Source organism: Bison bison, unplaced genomic scaffold, assembly GCF_000754665.1.
Source record: "Bison bison bison isolate TAMUID 2011002044 unplaced genomic scaffold, Bison_UMD1.0 scf7180017864309, whole genome shotgun sequence".
Lineage (NCBI taxonomy): Eukaryota > Metazoa > Chordata > Mammalia > Artiodactyla > Bovidae > Bison > Bison bison.
Window position 1 is genome coordinate 8933816 of NW_011494881.1, and position 15074 is coordinate 8948889.

Genomic DNA, 15074 nt, shown 5'->3' on the forward strand with positions numbered 1-15074 from the left:
AGTCTTTTCATTTCAAGGCTGCAGTCACCATCTGCAGTGATTTTGGAGCCCCCCAAAAATAAAGTGTGTCACTGTTTCAATTGTTTCCCCATCTGTTTGCCATGAAGTGATGGAACTGGATTCCATGTTCTTAGTTTTCTGAATGTTGAGCTTTAAGCCAACTTTTTCACTCTCCTCTTTCACTTTCATCAAGAGGCTCTTTAGTTCTTCACTTTCTGCCATAAGGGTGTTGTCATCTGCGTATCTGAGGTTATTGATATTTCTCTCAGCAATCTTGATTCCAGCTTCTGCTTCATCCAGCCCAGCATTTCTCATGATGTACTCTGCATGGAAGTTACATAAGCAGGGTGTATATACAGCCTTGATGTACTCCTTTCCCAATTTGGAACCAGTCCATTGTTCCCATGTCCGAGTCTAACTGTTGCTTCTTGAAATGCATACAGGTTTCTCAGGGGGCAGATAAGGTGGTCTGGTATTCCCATCTCTTTAGGAATTTTCTTAAAATTTAAGGATTTTAAGTTTATTGTGACCCATACAGTCAAAGGCTTTGACGTAGTCAATAAAGCAGAAGTAGACGTTTTTCTGGATACTGGTTGTATCTAGAATAATAGAGACAGAAAATAGAATGGTGTTTGGCAGGAGCATGAGGGAAGAAACAATGGGGAGTTTTCATTTTGCATGATGGAAAAGTTTTAAAAATAAGTGGTGGTTAATGATTGAACAACAATATAGATGTACTTAAATGCACTGAAGATTTAAGTGCTACGCGCTTAAAAATGATTGAAACAATAAAATTTCAGGTATGTATAGTTTAACGCACACAGAAGAAACGTATCATCATATATGTGATGCAGGCATTGAAAAGTCAGTACTGCTGCTCTACAACTGCAGCTGCTTCCAGACAAAAAGTGAGTGATTGTAAACTGGAGAATTACATACACACTCACACCCAACATTTCCATAATCTTTCTTGCGGATAACAAACTTTAGAAAAATGTGGCCCCTACTTCACTTTCTGCTTTTGATACTGTGCAGGGGTCCCTGTGGGGTTCCTGGGCACAAAGCCCTTCTGTGTCTCGCATTTCTTTGATTATAGGAAACAGCCTTCATTCATCCTCCGTCACCTTCCCTGAGTCCCAGTGGGCAGATTCAAGCAGTTGTTAATTAGGAAAGGGATGGGAGACCAGGGAGAAACAAACAGCCCAGAGCAGCCTTGGGGCAAGGTCCTATTTCCCTATCAGAGGATACACACGACACCATCTTTGAGCTGTTTTGCAGATACTGAAACCCCCTCCAGGTGGGAGAAGTTAATGATTAACAATGATATTCTGTCCACAAGCATGTAGACCCCAGACCAGTTGGACCTGAAGGTTCATGATGCTGACTCCTACTTACCTCACCATCAACCTATCAAAAGAATGTCTAGGAGCTGATCACACCCTCTCGGACAGTTACTGTAAAACTTCTCCCTGTCTTCCCCAAGTTGGGACAGATGGTTTTGAGGGCATTTGCCTGCTGTTTCCCATTTTGCCTGGGAAAGCAGTAAAGCTGTTCTTTTCTACTTCAGCCAAAACTTTCTCTGAGATTTGATTCAACACTGGTGTACAGAGAAGCTCAGCTTTCAACATCACTTTTCCACATCTCATGTCAGAGGATATAGTTGGCTAAACTTAATTCACATTTAGAACCTTAGTGGCAAGGGATCCTGGAGGATAATTTTTAGTTTTTTAACCTCTGTAGTACAAAAAACAACTGGAGGGAGATTGGAAAGGATGCTGAGTGCCATTTCACCGTATTTGTCACAGACACTGAGTCAGTGGTGATTCACAGATAGTAATACTCCTTGTGTCAAGTCATCATTTCCAGTGGCCAGATTGTCCTGTAGCTGATCAGTCACAGAGATAGGGAAGGGCAAAACACAGAGCTTTAGTGAGGCAGAATAGGGAGAGTTTGTTGATAGACATTGTCTCTTTTTGTAGTTCTGGACTGATTGTGCTTGGTTTGTTACACCTAATATACAGTATTTACAGTTTTAATATAGTATTCATAACTGAGTTATTTATATTATTGTGAAGATAATAATTTAGTGCTTATCACTCCAGTGAATGCATACCACTCATTGATTAATGAATAGCTATGCTTCTGTTAAGAAATACCAGATTTGGGGAGGACTTCCCTGGTGGTCCAGTGGTTAAGACTTAGTCTTCCGAAGCACTGGGTGCAGGTTTGATCCCTGGTGGGGAAGCTAAGGTCCCACATGCCTCATGGCCAAAAAAGCAAAAACATAAGCAAGATTGTAACAAATTTAATAAAGACTTAAAAAAAAAAAAGAAATACCAGATTTAAAGTTCTTGTGTTTATGAAAGCTGTTTTCATTGTGTTAAGTATGGAGATAAGATCATAGGAAATAATGAATTATTTTGCTGTCAAGCTGTTGAAATCTCTAATCAATGTGAACTAAATTTGGAGAGATATTAATTTGCTAGTAAATGAACAAGTTGATATGCTGAAAATTGAATTTTTGAATAGGTTTCAAAAATTTGTCAGAGTCCATCCAAAAGATAAGATATCTGTACAGAACAGTCAGATACTTTAGTTTATGTATTATCTATGAGTTGGAACTAAGTTTGAGTAATGCCTGTTGGTACGATTCTGCATGAGTGGACTGTGTTCTCAGTGCCTTGTATTGACCTTTGATGACTAATTTCTTAATTGCTCATGATTTCAAAATAAACTGCTTTTAAGTTGTCTCTCAAGTTGAGATCTTTCCTTTATGTACCCATTAACATTTTGGACAGGCACCGTCATGCTTTTTGATGTGGGTCAAGCTTTTTGATGTGGATCAGGCTTTAATGACTACCTAGGAGTTAGTGTCCAAATAACATGTCAGAATTTTTTGATTTTGTTATTCTACTTCTAGAAATCTAACCGAAGACACTGCAGTACTGTTTGTAATAGTAATAAAATTGTGAACAGTTGCCAACATTGGGAAATCGGCAGATTATTGTATGGACATACAATGGAATATCCTTTTCAAAGGATAGTTTGATAACATTAGAACTCATGCAACAATGTTAAGTAAAAATGTATTACATGTGGCATGATTTCTCTGTAGAAATTTTATGTATAGAAAATACTATGTATGAAAGATAAATTAAAAAATTAAAAGTAGTAGTTCTTGAGGCAGGTGTAATTTTGAAATTATAATTTCAGTGTTCTTCAACAGATACATTGTTCTTCTGTATATTTTTCTGTCTTTATTATAGAAGTATATACTTTAACAGATCAAAACAATGCAGAAATTTGTAGAGTAAAAACCATAAAATTATGTCCTTAAGTCACCTAGCTAGGCAAATGAAGTCCAGTTTATCAACTTGTTCTCTTAAGGATTTTGTTTTTGTTGTCATATCTAAGAAATCTTTCCTTAACCTAAATTCAAAAAGATTTTCTCATATATTATCTTTTAGAAGTTTTCTAGTTTTAGATTTTACCTTAGGTCTATAATCTATTGAAGTTAATTTTTATATGTGGTGAGAGGTATGGATTACTGTTTTTGCATATACTTATTCATTTGATCTAGCATTTGGTGAAAAGACTATTCTTTCTCCACTGAATTGCCTGTGCACAACTGTATAAAATTATATATCCATAAATATGTAGGTCCGTTTCTCAATTCTCTGTTCTGTTCCATTGATTTATTTTTATGCCAGTACTCAGTTCAGTTCAGTGGCTCAGTCATGTCTGACTCTCTGAGATCCCATGGACTGCAGCACGCTGGGCCTCCCTGTCCATCACCAACTCCCGGAGCTTACTCAAACTCATGTCCATGGAGTCGGTGACGCCATCCAACCATCTCATCCTCTGTTGTCCCCTTCTCCTCCTGCTTTCAATCTTTCCCAGCATCAGGGTCTTTTCCAATGAGTCAGTCTTGTAATTAGTTATCTAATCTTATTCTTTTTCAAGCTTGTTTTGGTTATTCTGTGTCCTTTGCATTTCCATATCAGCTTTTGAAATCAAGTTTATCAGTATCTACAAAGAAACTTGTTGGGATTTTGATTGGGACAGCATGGAATTTATAGACCAAATTTGGTAAGAATTGATGCATGTCAATGAAAATCAGTCGATCTAAGAAAGAAATAGAAAATTTTATTTGAGCCAAACTGGAGACTATAACCCAAGAACAGCATGTCAGAAAACTCTCAGAGCTGTTCTACCAATTAGAAGTGTAGGCATAGTTATGTGAGTTTTTGTGTTTGTTTGTTTGTTTGTTTGAGACAGAGGGCTGTGCATTAAATGACATATTATTGACAGTTTAAGACTCCATATCTAAAAGTCTTGTGGCCTCTTAACAAGATCAAGAAGGAATGTTATCTTTTAAGGAGTTGTCTTATTGATGCTAGAAGAATGTTGCACTTTATGGCTGAGCAGGTGTTTCTGCCAATGGGGGAGGTTTGGTTGATGCATAATGCAGATATGCAGTTCTTGGTGGTGAAGGAAGAGGCCAAAGGCAGAGAAAAAATTTTTTTTTTAATTTTATGTTTAAATTTTTCTTGTCTTGCTGTAAAATATCAATGTTTTTGTATATAAAATATGAATCCTTGTAAAATACTACTGAATTTGATTTGCTGAGGTATGTTTCAGATTTTTCCTTCTATGTTCTTAAGGCTTGTCAGGCTATAGTTTTATTTTTTTGTAATGTCATGTCTGGTTTTGGTATCAGGATAATACTGGCCTCATGGAACGAATTCAGAAATACTCCCTGCTTTTCTGGAAGAATTTTATTTTAGTAGTCTGTTTCTCCCAACTTCTGTGCCATTGTTGACATGTATTTTACTTAGGTATTTACCCCATGTATCTACCATTTCTGATATTCTTCCATGCTTTGCGTAGATTCTTATTTTCATATGATGGCATTTTTGTCCTGTGTGAAGGACTTCCTTTTCACATTTCTGGTGGTTCAGGTTTGCTGGAGATGAAATTATTTAGCTTTTGTGTGTCTGAAAAAGTATTTATTTTACCTTTGTTTTTTAACAACATTTTACTGGTCATAGAATTATAGGTTGATTTTTTTTTTTTTTTTTCCTTTTGGTGTTTTAAAGACATTATTTCACTGTCTTCTAACTTCCATTGTTTCCTGTGAGGAATCTGCTATCATTATCTTTGTTCCTGTGTATGTAATGTATATATCTTCTCTTTTTACTTTTAAGATTTTCTCATTATCACTGATTTTGAGTAATTTGATTATGTTATGGTGTGGTATAGTTTTTTGTGTGGTTCTAATGTTTGAAGTTTATTGAGCTTTTAGGGTGTGAGTTTATAGTTTTCACCAGATTTTGAAAAATGCTGGCCATTGGTACTTCAAAATGTTTCTTCCTGTCCTCTCCTGTCTCCTCCCTTCAGGCCACATAAATGCATCTATTAGATGGTTTGAAGTTGTCCCACCTCTCACTGATGTTCTTTTCGTTTTGTTTCTTTTTCTTTTTTTTTAATCATGGTACAATATACATAGCAAAATATTGTAATCATTTTGAAGTCCATAATTCAGTGGCATTAAGTACATTTACTTTGTTGTGCACCCATTACTATCATCCATTTCCAGAACTTTTTCATCATCCCAAATGAAAACTTTGTACCCATCAAACAGTAATTCTCCTTTGTCTCCTATTGCTCAGTCCCTGGAAACTACTATCTGCTTTCTGTCTCTATGAATTTGACCTCATCTAAAGTGAATCATACAACATTTGTCCTTTTGTGTCTGACTTACTTCATTTAGCACAAGGTCTTCAAGATTCCTTTTAAAGACTGAATAATGTTCTCTTCATTTTTAAAAGCTCTCTTTTTCCTGTGTTTGATTTTGAATAATTCATATTATGTCTTCAAATTTACTGTGCCTCAGTAGTATCTAATCAGCTATTAATCCCATCCAATGTGTTTTTTATTACATATCTTTGCAATTTCATTTCTAGAAGTTTGAGTTGGATCTTATGTGTCCATATCTCTATTTCACTTTTTGAACATATGTAATACAGTTATCATATCTGTGTTAACATCCTTGTCTGATAATTTTATTATCTGTCTGTTCTGGGTCAATTTCAATTGATTTTCTACATGTTGTAGGTGAGTTTTCCTACTTCTGTGCATGCCTGGTCATCTTTGATTGGTTCCCAGACATAGTGATTTTACCCGTTGGGTGCTGAATACTTTTGTATTCCTATTAATATTCTCCCGCTTTGTTGAGGGATATAATTAAATTACTTGAAAACAACTCTGATCCTTTTGATTCTGCTTTTAAGATATGTTTGGCTGAACCAGAGACATGTTTAGGTTTAGGGCAGGATTTCTGCATACCAGCACCAATTCTTTGTTGTGAGGGACTGTCCTATGCATTACAGAGTGTTTTAACAGTATCCCTAGTCTCTAGTCTTTAGATGAGCCCCTAGCTGTGACAACCAAAAATATCTCCAGAAATTGCCAAATGTTTTGGGGTGCCAGTTGCCCCCACTCGAGAGCTCCTGTTTTAGGGTTAATTTTGCCTTTCTACTATGGAAAGATCTTGCTGTGTACTCTGCCCAGTGCCCCATGAATCATGAGATTTTTTTTTTCCAGCCTGGTTATTTGCAGTAGGTGCTTTTAGTGATCTTGGGTGAGTACTAGGCATTATTATCACCTCTAATCTTTCTGGGTGGTTCTTTTTTCAGTCTTGTTTGGTTTCCTCACATACAAGTGTTGATCAGCATTCAGCTGCCTGTTCAAGGGAGATTCTTTGCAAATCTCTGGAGTTCCATCTTAGTCTACGTATAGTGTTATAACAAAATTACTGTAGGCTGAGTGCCTTAACACATCTATTTCTCATGGATCTGGAGGCCAAGGAATCCAAGATCAAACTGCCAGCAGATTTGGTGTCTATGAGGTCTGCTTCATAGGTGGTCTTCTTTTATCTGTGTCTTTACAGGGCAGAACAGCTGAGAGAACTCTCTGGGGTATATAAGGGCATTAATTCTGTTCATGAGGATTCTGCCTTAATGACCTAATCACCTTCTAATACTATCCCACTAGGAGTCAGAACTTCAATACAGGAATATAAGCATTCAGTCTATATCAAGTTCTCTGTCTTTCTCCCCTCTATTATTCTATCCCGTGTACACTAACCACCTTGATTCCCCTAGACTTTCACTTCCATCGCCACTCACGTAGTCTGCTGGGCCTCACCCAGATTATATCCTACACCGCTCACTCATGGCAGGGGCAGTGGGGCTCACCTTGTTTCCTCCTCTCAAGGGTCTCCTTGCTGTCTTGTGCCCACTGTTTTGAAACTGGTTTTCTCTCCATATATTTTGTCTATATTTTGGCTGTTTCAGGTGGAAAAGTAAATCTGGTTTCTCTTACTGCATCTTGGTCAGAAACAGAAGTCCCTTTAACTGATAGTTGATTCATATTAATTATTGATTAAAGCTGAAAGTATTCTGAAATGTTTACTAATTTCTTCATTCTGTATATTTGTATGAAATCTACAGCTGTCATATTCTTCATTAAAAGTTTCCTGTTCCCTGTAGGTCCTGTGGTACAACAAAAATACTATGTTGTCCTGAAGCCTTTTATCATCTTCTAATATACCTCTTTAGTGCAGGTGTTCATAGTGTTAACTAAATATGGGCCTCTAACTGTATGTAGCAGTAGAGAATTAAAGGGCATGCCCTGACCTGATGAAGTACAGCAGGGCAATGTGTCATGCTTTTAGGGCATTGCCACAGCAGGTTCAAAGACTGCTAGGGAGCTTTCTTGTACGACAACTCATATTTTCTAGCAGCTGAAACACCGGCATCAAAGCCTGTTTGTTAGTTAAATTGAGGATATAAAGAACAGATTGTTAGCCAGATTGGAGGTGATACAAGACAGAAAAAAAAAAATATGAGAGAGATCATTTTGAGCAGTGTATGAAATGAAACTCTCCTGAAGAACAAGGCTAAAAGGATGGGAGTGACTTGGAACCCACTGGTGGTAAGCTGTTAGAAAAATGAGAAAGTGAAATAGAAATAAAACGACAGAAGGAATCTGGCCTTATTTTGTATGAAATGAGCCTCTCATACTTTTTACATTGTAATTGTTGCAGAGTTCATAGCATGCACTTGTTGGATATTCAGGGTTGAAATAATTTAGTCAGAGAATACCTTGGGGAAAAGATATGTATGTAGTATGTAGGATGAAGCCATCTGGCTGTCTATATGTATTAAAATATAGAAAAATCATTTTAAATGGAGCTATATATATGTAATAAGTGATATAAAATTACATACATCAATGTGTGTAAATTCCATGAGTTGAAGTGAATAAATCATAATTCCCTGTCCTTTGGGGTGGTGATGCTATATTGTAGGAAAAAGACTAAGACTGGAAGCTGTTGTGGCTTTATACTGTTAAAAGCTTTGTTTGGAAACACTGATGTAAGGTTTCCAAGAACTAGGTTTGCTTTGTAGTAATCAAAATATAAACATTTAATGAGCATGTTTCTTGTTGGCTGAATGTTTTTGATGGTGTAAAAAGTACTTATGTAGCTGAGTATTTGCCTTTTTCAGGTAATTATTTGTGGCAACAGTTTGTGTTGGCTAGAAGAACGCAGAAATGGCAGCTTTTTACTTTTCCTCCACATAAGGAAGCATAGAAAGTTTTCATAGCCAAAAATGCTTATGAGGGAATGATAAGCACTAAATGAATGCTTATAAGGGAATGATAAGCACTAAAACCAGGAGTTACTACATCTGGGAGGAGAGAAGGGTATTGATGTTTTGTTTTAGTTTTTAAAACTTTTAAAATCAAGTTTAACACATGTAAAGTATAGCTCATAAGTGTATGGATTGATGAATATTCAGTGTATAACTACTATTCAAATTAAGAAACGGAACATATGTATTGGAACTGTTTGATTTTTTTTTTTTCCCCAAGCTGGGTAGTGGGCATGTGAGTATTTGTTGTGTCATTCTTTCTTCTTCTTTTTTAATGCTTTAAAGTTTACCTACTGTGTTTTTTAAAAATCATCTCAGCAGAAAATGTGGTCTTTAGTAATCTGGAAAATGTCAGAAAACCCACTGACTTTAGTTGTTGAGAAAGTACTTTAGGTTTTTCCATGTAAGCCTTTGTCTCCCATGTATCTGATAAAAGTTTAGAAGCCTGATATAGGCCCAAGTTACTGAACACTTTAAAATAGAAAAAGAACATAAACAGAACTGTGTGGGATCAAAGTAGTAAAAATTATTAGTATTTTTTGAAATGGTACATTCCTTTTATAATTGAAGTATAGGGAATTCCTTGGAGGTCCAGTGGTTAGGACACAGCACTTTCACTGCTGAGGACTCAGATTCAGCCCCTGGTCAGGAACTAAGATCCCACAAGCTGTGTGGTGTGGCCACAAAAAAAAGAAAGAAAAAATTACTATAATTGCAGTATAAAATATAGCCCCTCAAATTTGTGGGCATTGAAGTGTTTTATCACTAAATCACAATGATATTTTAAGAAGGAAATTCCTTATAAGTTCTATAATGGAATATTCAAGGTATAGGAAGAAATGAGCTATTAAGATATTTATAGATATTTATATCTGGTAAAGATTTTATATCTATCGTAGAAATTATTTGTATAGTAGATAGAAATATGTCTCATCTTAAGGGGTTTCCTGAAATTAGTTTTCCATCTACCTTTGTGGATTTTTGGTTTTGTTTTGTTTCTTTTTGGAATCAGTTGCTGTTCAGTTCAATCAGTTGCCAAGTTGTGTCCAACTGTTTGTGACCCCATAGTGCGCCAGGCCTCCCTGTCCCTCACCATCTCTCAGAGTTTGCCCAAGTTCATGTCGATTGAATCAGTGATGCCATCCAATCATTCCATCCTGTCACCCTCTTCTGCTCCTGCCTTCAGTCTTTCCCAGCATCAGGGTCTTTCCATTGAGCTGGCTGTTCAGAGCTGTTAGTGATTGCCTTCCGCTCTTCCTTCTGAGCTGGGAGCTCATCTTTTGGTGTCATATCTTTTTGCCTTTTTATACAGTTTATGGGGTTCTCATGGCAAGAATTCTGGAGTGGTTTGCCGTTGCCTCCTCCAGTGGACCACGTTTTATCAGAATTCTTCACTGTGACCATCTGTCTCGGGTGGCCCTGCATTGCATGACTCATAGCTTCACTGAGTTATTCACGCTGCTTCACCACGACAAGGCAGTTTAGAGGCAGGAGAGATATTTATCCCTCAAACGTGAAGATTTCTAAAATTTGATTTATTTTCACATACGACAAATCTTTCTGTATATTTCATTTTATGAAAGTGTTGAGTTATTTTTCTCAATTGTTCTCACCAGTAGTCTTTTTCTTATTAAGTTATGGCCTGCTATGGTATGGGAAAGCCACTTGTAAAATATTACCAAAAAAACATTTTATAAAACTGTTTGGTTATTAGCTTTTCCTCTGCTACTGAATTTATGTGTATAAACTTATTAGAATGTAAATCTATTGAAAATTACTCATTAATGAATAATTTTATTTCTTTTTTCTTGTCCAGAAGCCAATATAGCAGTGTGGATGAATAACTGTTTCTGGTGTATTTATGTGTTTAATCCTCAAAGAAGTTGTTAGGGCATGTTGAGTTTTTGTTTATTTTCCTATTTTCCCTTGACAGACAGTTGAAGAAGAAATGGCTGTTCCTAATCAACTCTGCATTCGCCGCTGGACTACCAAGCATGTAGCTGTTTGGCTGAAGGATGAAGGCTTTTTTGAGTATGTGGATGTTTTATGCAACAAGCACCGACTTGATGGAATCACATTGCTTACATTGACTGAATATGATCTCCGATCTCCTCCTCTGGAAATCAAAGTCTTAGGGGACATTAAAAGGTTAATGCTCTCAGTCCGAAAATTGCAGAAAATACATATTGATGTTTTAGAAGAGATGGGCTACAACAGTGACAGTCCCATGAGTCCCATGACTCCATTTATCAGTGCTCTTCAGAGTGCAGAGTGGCTCTGTAATGGGGAGCCTTCACATGACTGTGATGGACCCATCACTGATTTGAATTCTGATCAGTACCAGTATGTGAATGGTAAAAACAAACATTCTATTCGAAGACTGGACCCAGAGTATTGGAAGACCATACTGAGTTGTATATATGTTTTCATAGTATTTGGATTTACATCTTTCATAATGGTTATTGTCCACGAGCGAGTGCCTGACATGCAGACCTATCCACCACTCCCAGATATATTCTTAGACAGGTAAGTTTTCTTTCTAGTTACCAAATTTGTAGAAGATAGTTATAATAGCAGTGATAATATATTCATGACAATTAGGTTATTACTGTTGCTTTGGTTGATATATACTTTCCATTTACTTTATCTGGTAATAGTAAAGATAGTCTTTGGAATTGCCTTTTTCCCTTAAACTAGACCTTAAGTCTAGATGAGTAGAAAGAACCATTCCTTATTTTATTTTTCCATGTTATATTTCTGTTTTTCTATGTTATAGCTGTAATATTTTCTATATTTACGTTATAGCTCCTTGGGCACTTCATATTTTAAAAGGGTTTCCTGGAATGTTATTTGTAATAGATGGAATTAGGTTATTATTATTTTTTTTTTTTTAAAGATGAACAGGGTTTTGCTTTTCTAAAAATGTGGGGAAGTCTCCTGTGCCATCAAATAAATTAGAATTATCACAGATGCTGCAAACTGATTGTTGATAGTATTCTGTTGGTTTATAAATACTGAATGCATAAAAAAGAATACAGTATATTAAATGAAAAATAGGAATAGAACAAAACTTGAAACTATAGTTTTTTATATTTGTGATTTTAAAACGTCTTTTTAGTTTGTATTGCTATCTTATTTGTTTTTATAAAATATTGTACCCTTCTGAAAGTGCCTTATAGTATATGGGTTTTTTTTTTAATGAAGTGAATTACAGTGTCCACGTTAAGGTGGCAGAATGACACATATATCACGTTTTATTCTCTCTCAAGCCCTGACAAAAAGCATAGTGAAGAAGTTATGTTTGTTTGTTGGTCTTAAATTATAAACACAAGGAAAGGGCAGATAAGAGAGGAGAAAAGAGCCGTACATTTTTGAAAGTTTGAAAGCAGATGGGTGAGTAGCAACAAGCAGAGCTAAAGTAACCTAATTCTAAAGCAGCCATCAGGAAAACTGAGAAACAACCCAATCTAAGTTGCAGATTTCTCAAAGCTCTGGATACTATGAGCTTTGAGAAAGGGTGATGCTAAAAGAAAAAAAAAAAAAGAATGAAAGCTGTTTAAGAAACTGTTAGATCCTTGTATCTCCTTCCCTGTTTTATGTACACATTTTTTCCAACAGAAGACCCTAAGGAAGTAAAGAAGACAGCATGTGGATAAGAGTACTCTAGGCAGAAGAAACAGCAGGGTGCAAAAGTCCTGAATTGTTAGTAGGCTTAGCATGTTTAAGGAACACCAGTTGAGAGATGGGGAGAACAGTTGGAGATGAGATCTAAGAGCAGACAGGAATCCAGACTGTGTGTACATGTTGACAATTGTAAGGACTTTAGCTTTCATTCTAAGTGAAGAGGGAAGCCATTGAAAAGCATTTAGGATAAGAGCAGAGTGATCTAATGCCCATTTTAAAAGGGCACTCTAATGGTTGTTGCATTGAGAACAGCATGAGGATGGGGATGGGAAAGCAGAGGTTAGTTCAGTTATTGGAATTCATCTAGACAAAGATGAGGTGAGTTGGATTAGGATAGTAGTGGTACACACATATATGTGTGTGTGTTTGCAACAAGATTTGCTGATGGATTTGCATGTAAGGTGTAGGAAAAAGAGAGAATTCAAGGATTATTCCAAGATTTTTGACTTGAGCATCTGGAAGGATGAAGTTGCCCTTTATAGAGGTGGGAAGACTGTGGAAAGACTTCCAACTTCTTGGAGAAAAAAGTGAGGGTTTGGTTTTAGACATGTCATGTTTGAGGTATGTTTTACACCAAATCAGATGTCAAGTAAGAGATGGGAAGATGAGTTAGAGTTCAGAGAGTCTGGGCTGAAATTTGGGAGTTACGAGCATAAGTAAAACTGTGATAATTGGTTAATGTCTCCTAGGTAGTGAGTTTAGAAGGGAAAGGAAGAAGATTGAAGATTGATCCCAAGAATAAGTATAATATCTAGAGGTCAGAAGAGTAAGTCAAAATCAGTAAAGAAGACTGAAGAAGTCAGGGCAGAGAGAGCAAGAGAGTATTCTGGAAGCCAAGTTTGTTTGTTTGTTTTTTAAGTATTTTTAGAAGACAGGAATAATTTATAATTAACTGTGTCAGATGCTACAGAGGGGTCAAGTAAGATGAGGTTAAATGACTGTTGACCCTGACCAGGGCAAAAGCCTGATTGTAGTGGATTCAAGAGAGAATGTGAGACTGGAATATACCCAAAGGTGTATCTCCACACATATGAAGCAGCATATGTACAAAGTTATTCATTGTGACATTATGTGTAAAAATTATAAATATTGGAAATACTGTAAATGCTTATCCACAGAAAACTGGCTGAATACACTGTGGTATACTTACACAACAGAGTATTATCTAATCATAGAAAAGAATGAGGAAGATTTCTGTGAACTGATGAAATGGTTTGTAAGAAAAACTCAGTAGCAGTGAAGCACCATGAGCATCCAGATCATGGTTCCTAAATCTCAATCTCTACTAAAGGAACAGACCAGGACTCCTTAGAGAAATGGCTGATTTTAAGTTTGGAGCATGGTAAGCATAAAATGAGCATGAAATAGATCTTATGCCATAAAGCAAGGAAGTGGAAACCAATGGAAACCTATCAAAATAACATATGATCTGGTTTTAAGGGGCTCCCACTAATCAAATTAGGACAGTCAGAACATCAAGAAGCATAATGATGGTAATGAATTATAATATACTAAGAATCTATGAACCCATAGTGATAAACAAAACCAAGAAGAAGTTCCTCAAGGGAATTATAAGAGAAGTTGAAGAGCCAAACCCAAACACAGTACATGAACTTTAATTGGATCCTTGATCAAGAAAAAAAAACTGCTGTAAGAACATTTTAGGGATAATTAGGAAAATTTGAATATAGATTGCATATCAAATGATACAATATAACACTAAGTATTACAGTTTCTTGGGTATAATAGTGTATTGGGTTATAAAGAAGGTACCCTTGATCTTAGGACATATATGTTGAAGTGTTTAGAGAAGAAATGTCACAATGTTTGCAACTTTTCAGGAAAGATTTAGTCTCGGAGAGAAAGTATGTGTGTGTGTGTGTAGGTATGTAAAGAAAGAGAGAAATAAAGCAAATGTGGGGAAATGTTATTGTAAACAATGAATAAATTTAAATAAAAATATAAAGTGTTTATTCTTTAAAGTTGTTTTTTTTTTTTGTTATCAGAATTTTTCAAAGTTAAAAAAAGGGGAAGGGCAAAGAAATGATGTGAGAGAGAGAAGGAAAATGGGAGGAGAGAAACTGGAAACAATCAAGTCTTACAGGCCCCTAAAAGTTTTCCTGTAAGGGCAGCAGAGAAATGGAGCTGTAGCTTGGAGAGGAGTCACCAGGGTTTTATTTTGGATGGACCGTATTGTATAGCGTGGCTGTTGTACTGATGATGGGAATGACCCAATTTAAGGGAAAGAATATGAGAGGGTATAATTGATGGAGTAATGTCCTTAAGTAGATAACAAGGGGTTGGATCTTGTAGGTGGGTGAGGCAGGTCTTTCTTAGTGACATGATCTATTCATTCATAACAGGGGAGGATAGAAAATATGGAAACAGATATAAGATTGCCAGTTGTGTTGGTAGAGCATGAGGAAGTACTCTGCTGATTGTCTTTATCTTCTCTGAAAACAGATTTAGAAGAGAGAGAAGGTCAGAGGTTTGAGGAGAAAGGATAAGTGTGAAATGGCCGTCTATGAATGAATAGACTTGTGTGATGTAGCAGCAGCACTAAGGGCCTGCCTGAAGTTAATAGGTTGACTTCGTGTTTTTTCACCACTCAACTGCACAGATACAGATATAGAATAGGTAGATAGTTGGATTTCGGTGGGTCAAAACTTT

The 15074-nt window shown here is 36.3% G+C and overlaps 1 protein-coding gene across 2 annotated transcripts in view; it reads left to right on the forward strand.

Moving 5' to 3' along the window:
• Window positions 1–15074, forward strand: part of SAMD8 (sterile alpha motif domain containing 8) — a 56875-nt gene that overhangs the window by 18740 nt on the left and 23061 nt on the right. For both annotated transcript variants that reach the window (XM_010852373.1, XM_010852374.1), the window contains exon 2: window positions 10654–11246. In XM_010852373.1, the coding sequence (XP_010850675.1) occupies window positions 10654–11246 (593 nt within the window). The remainder of the gene's footprint in view (window positions 1–10653; window positions 11247–15074) is intronic.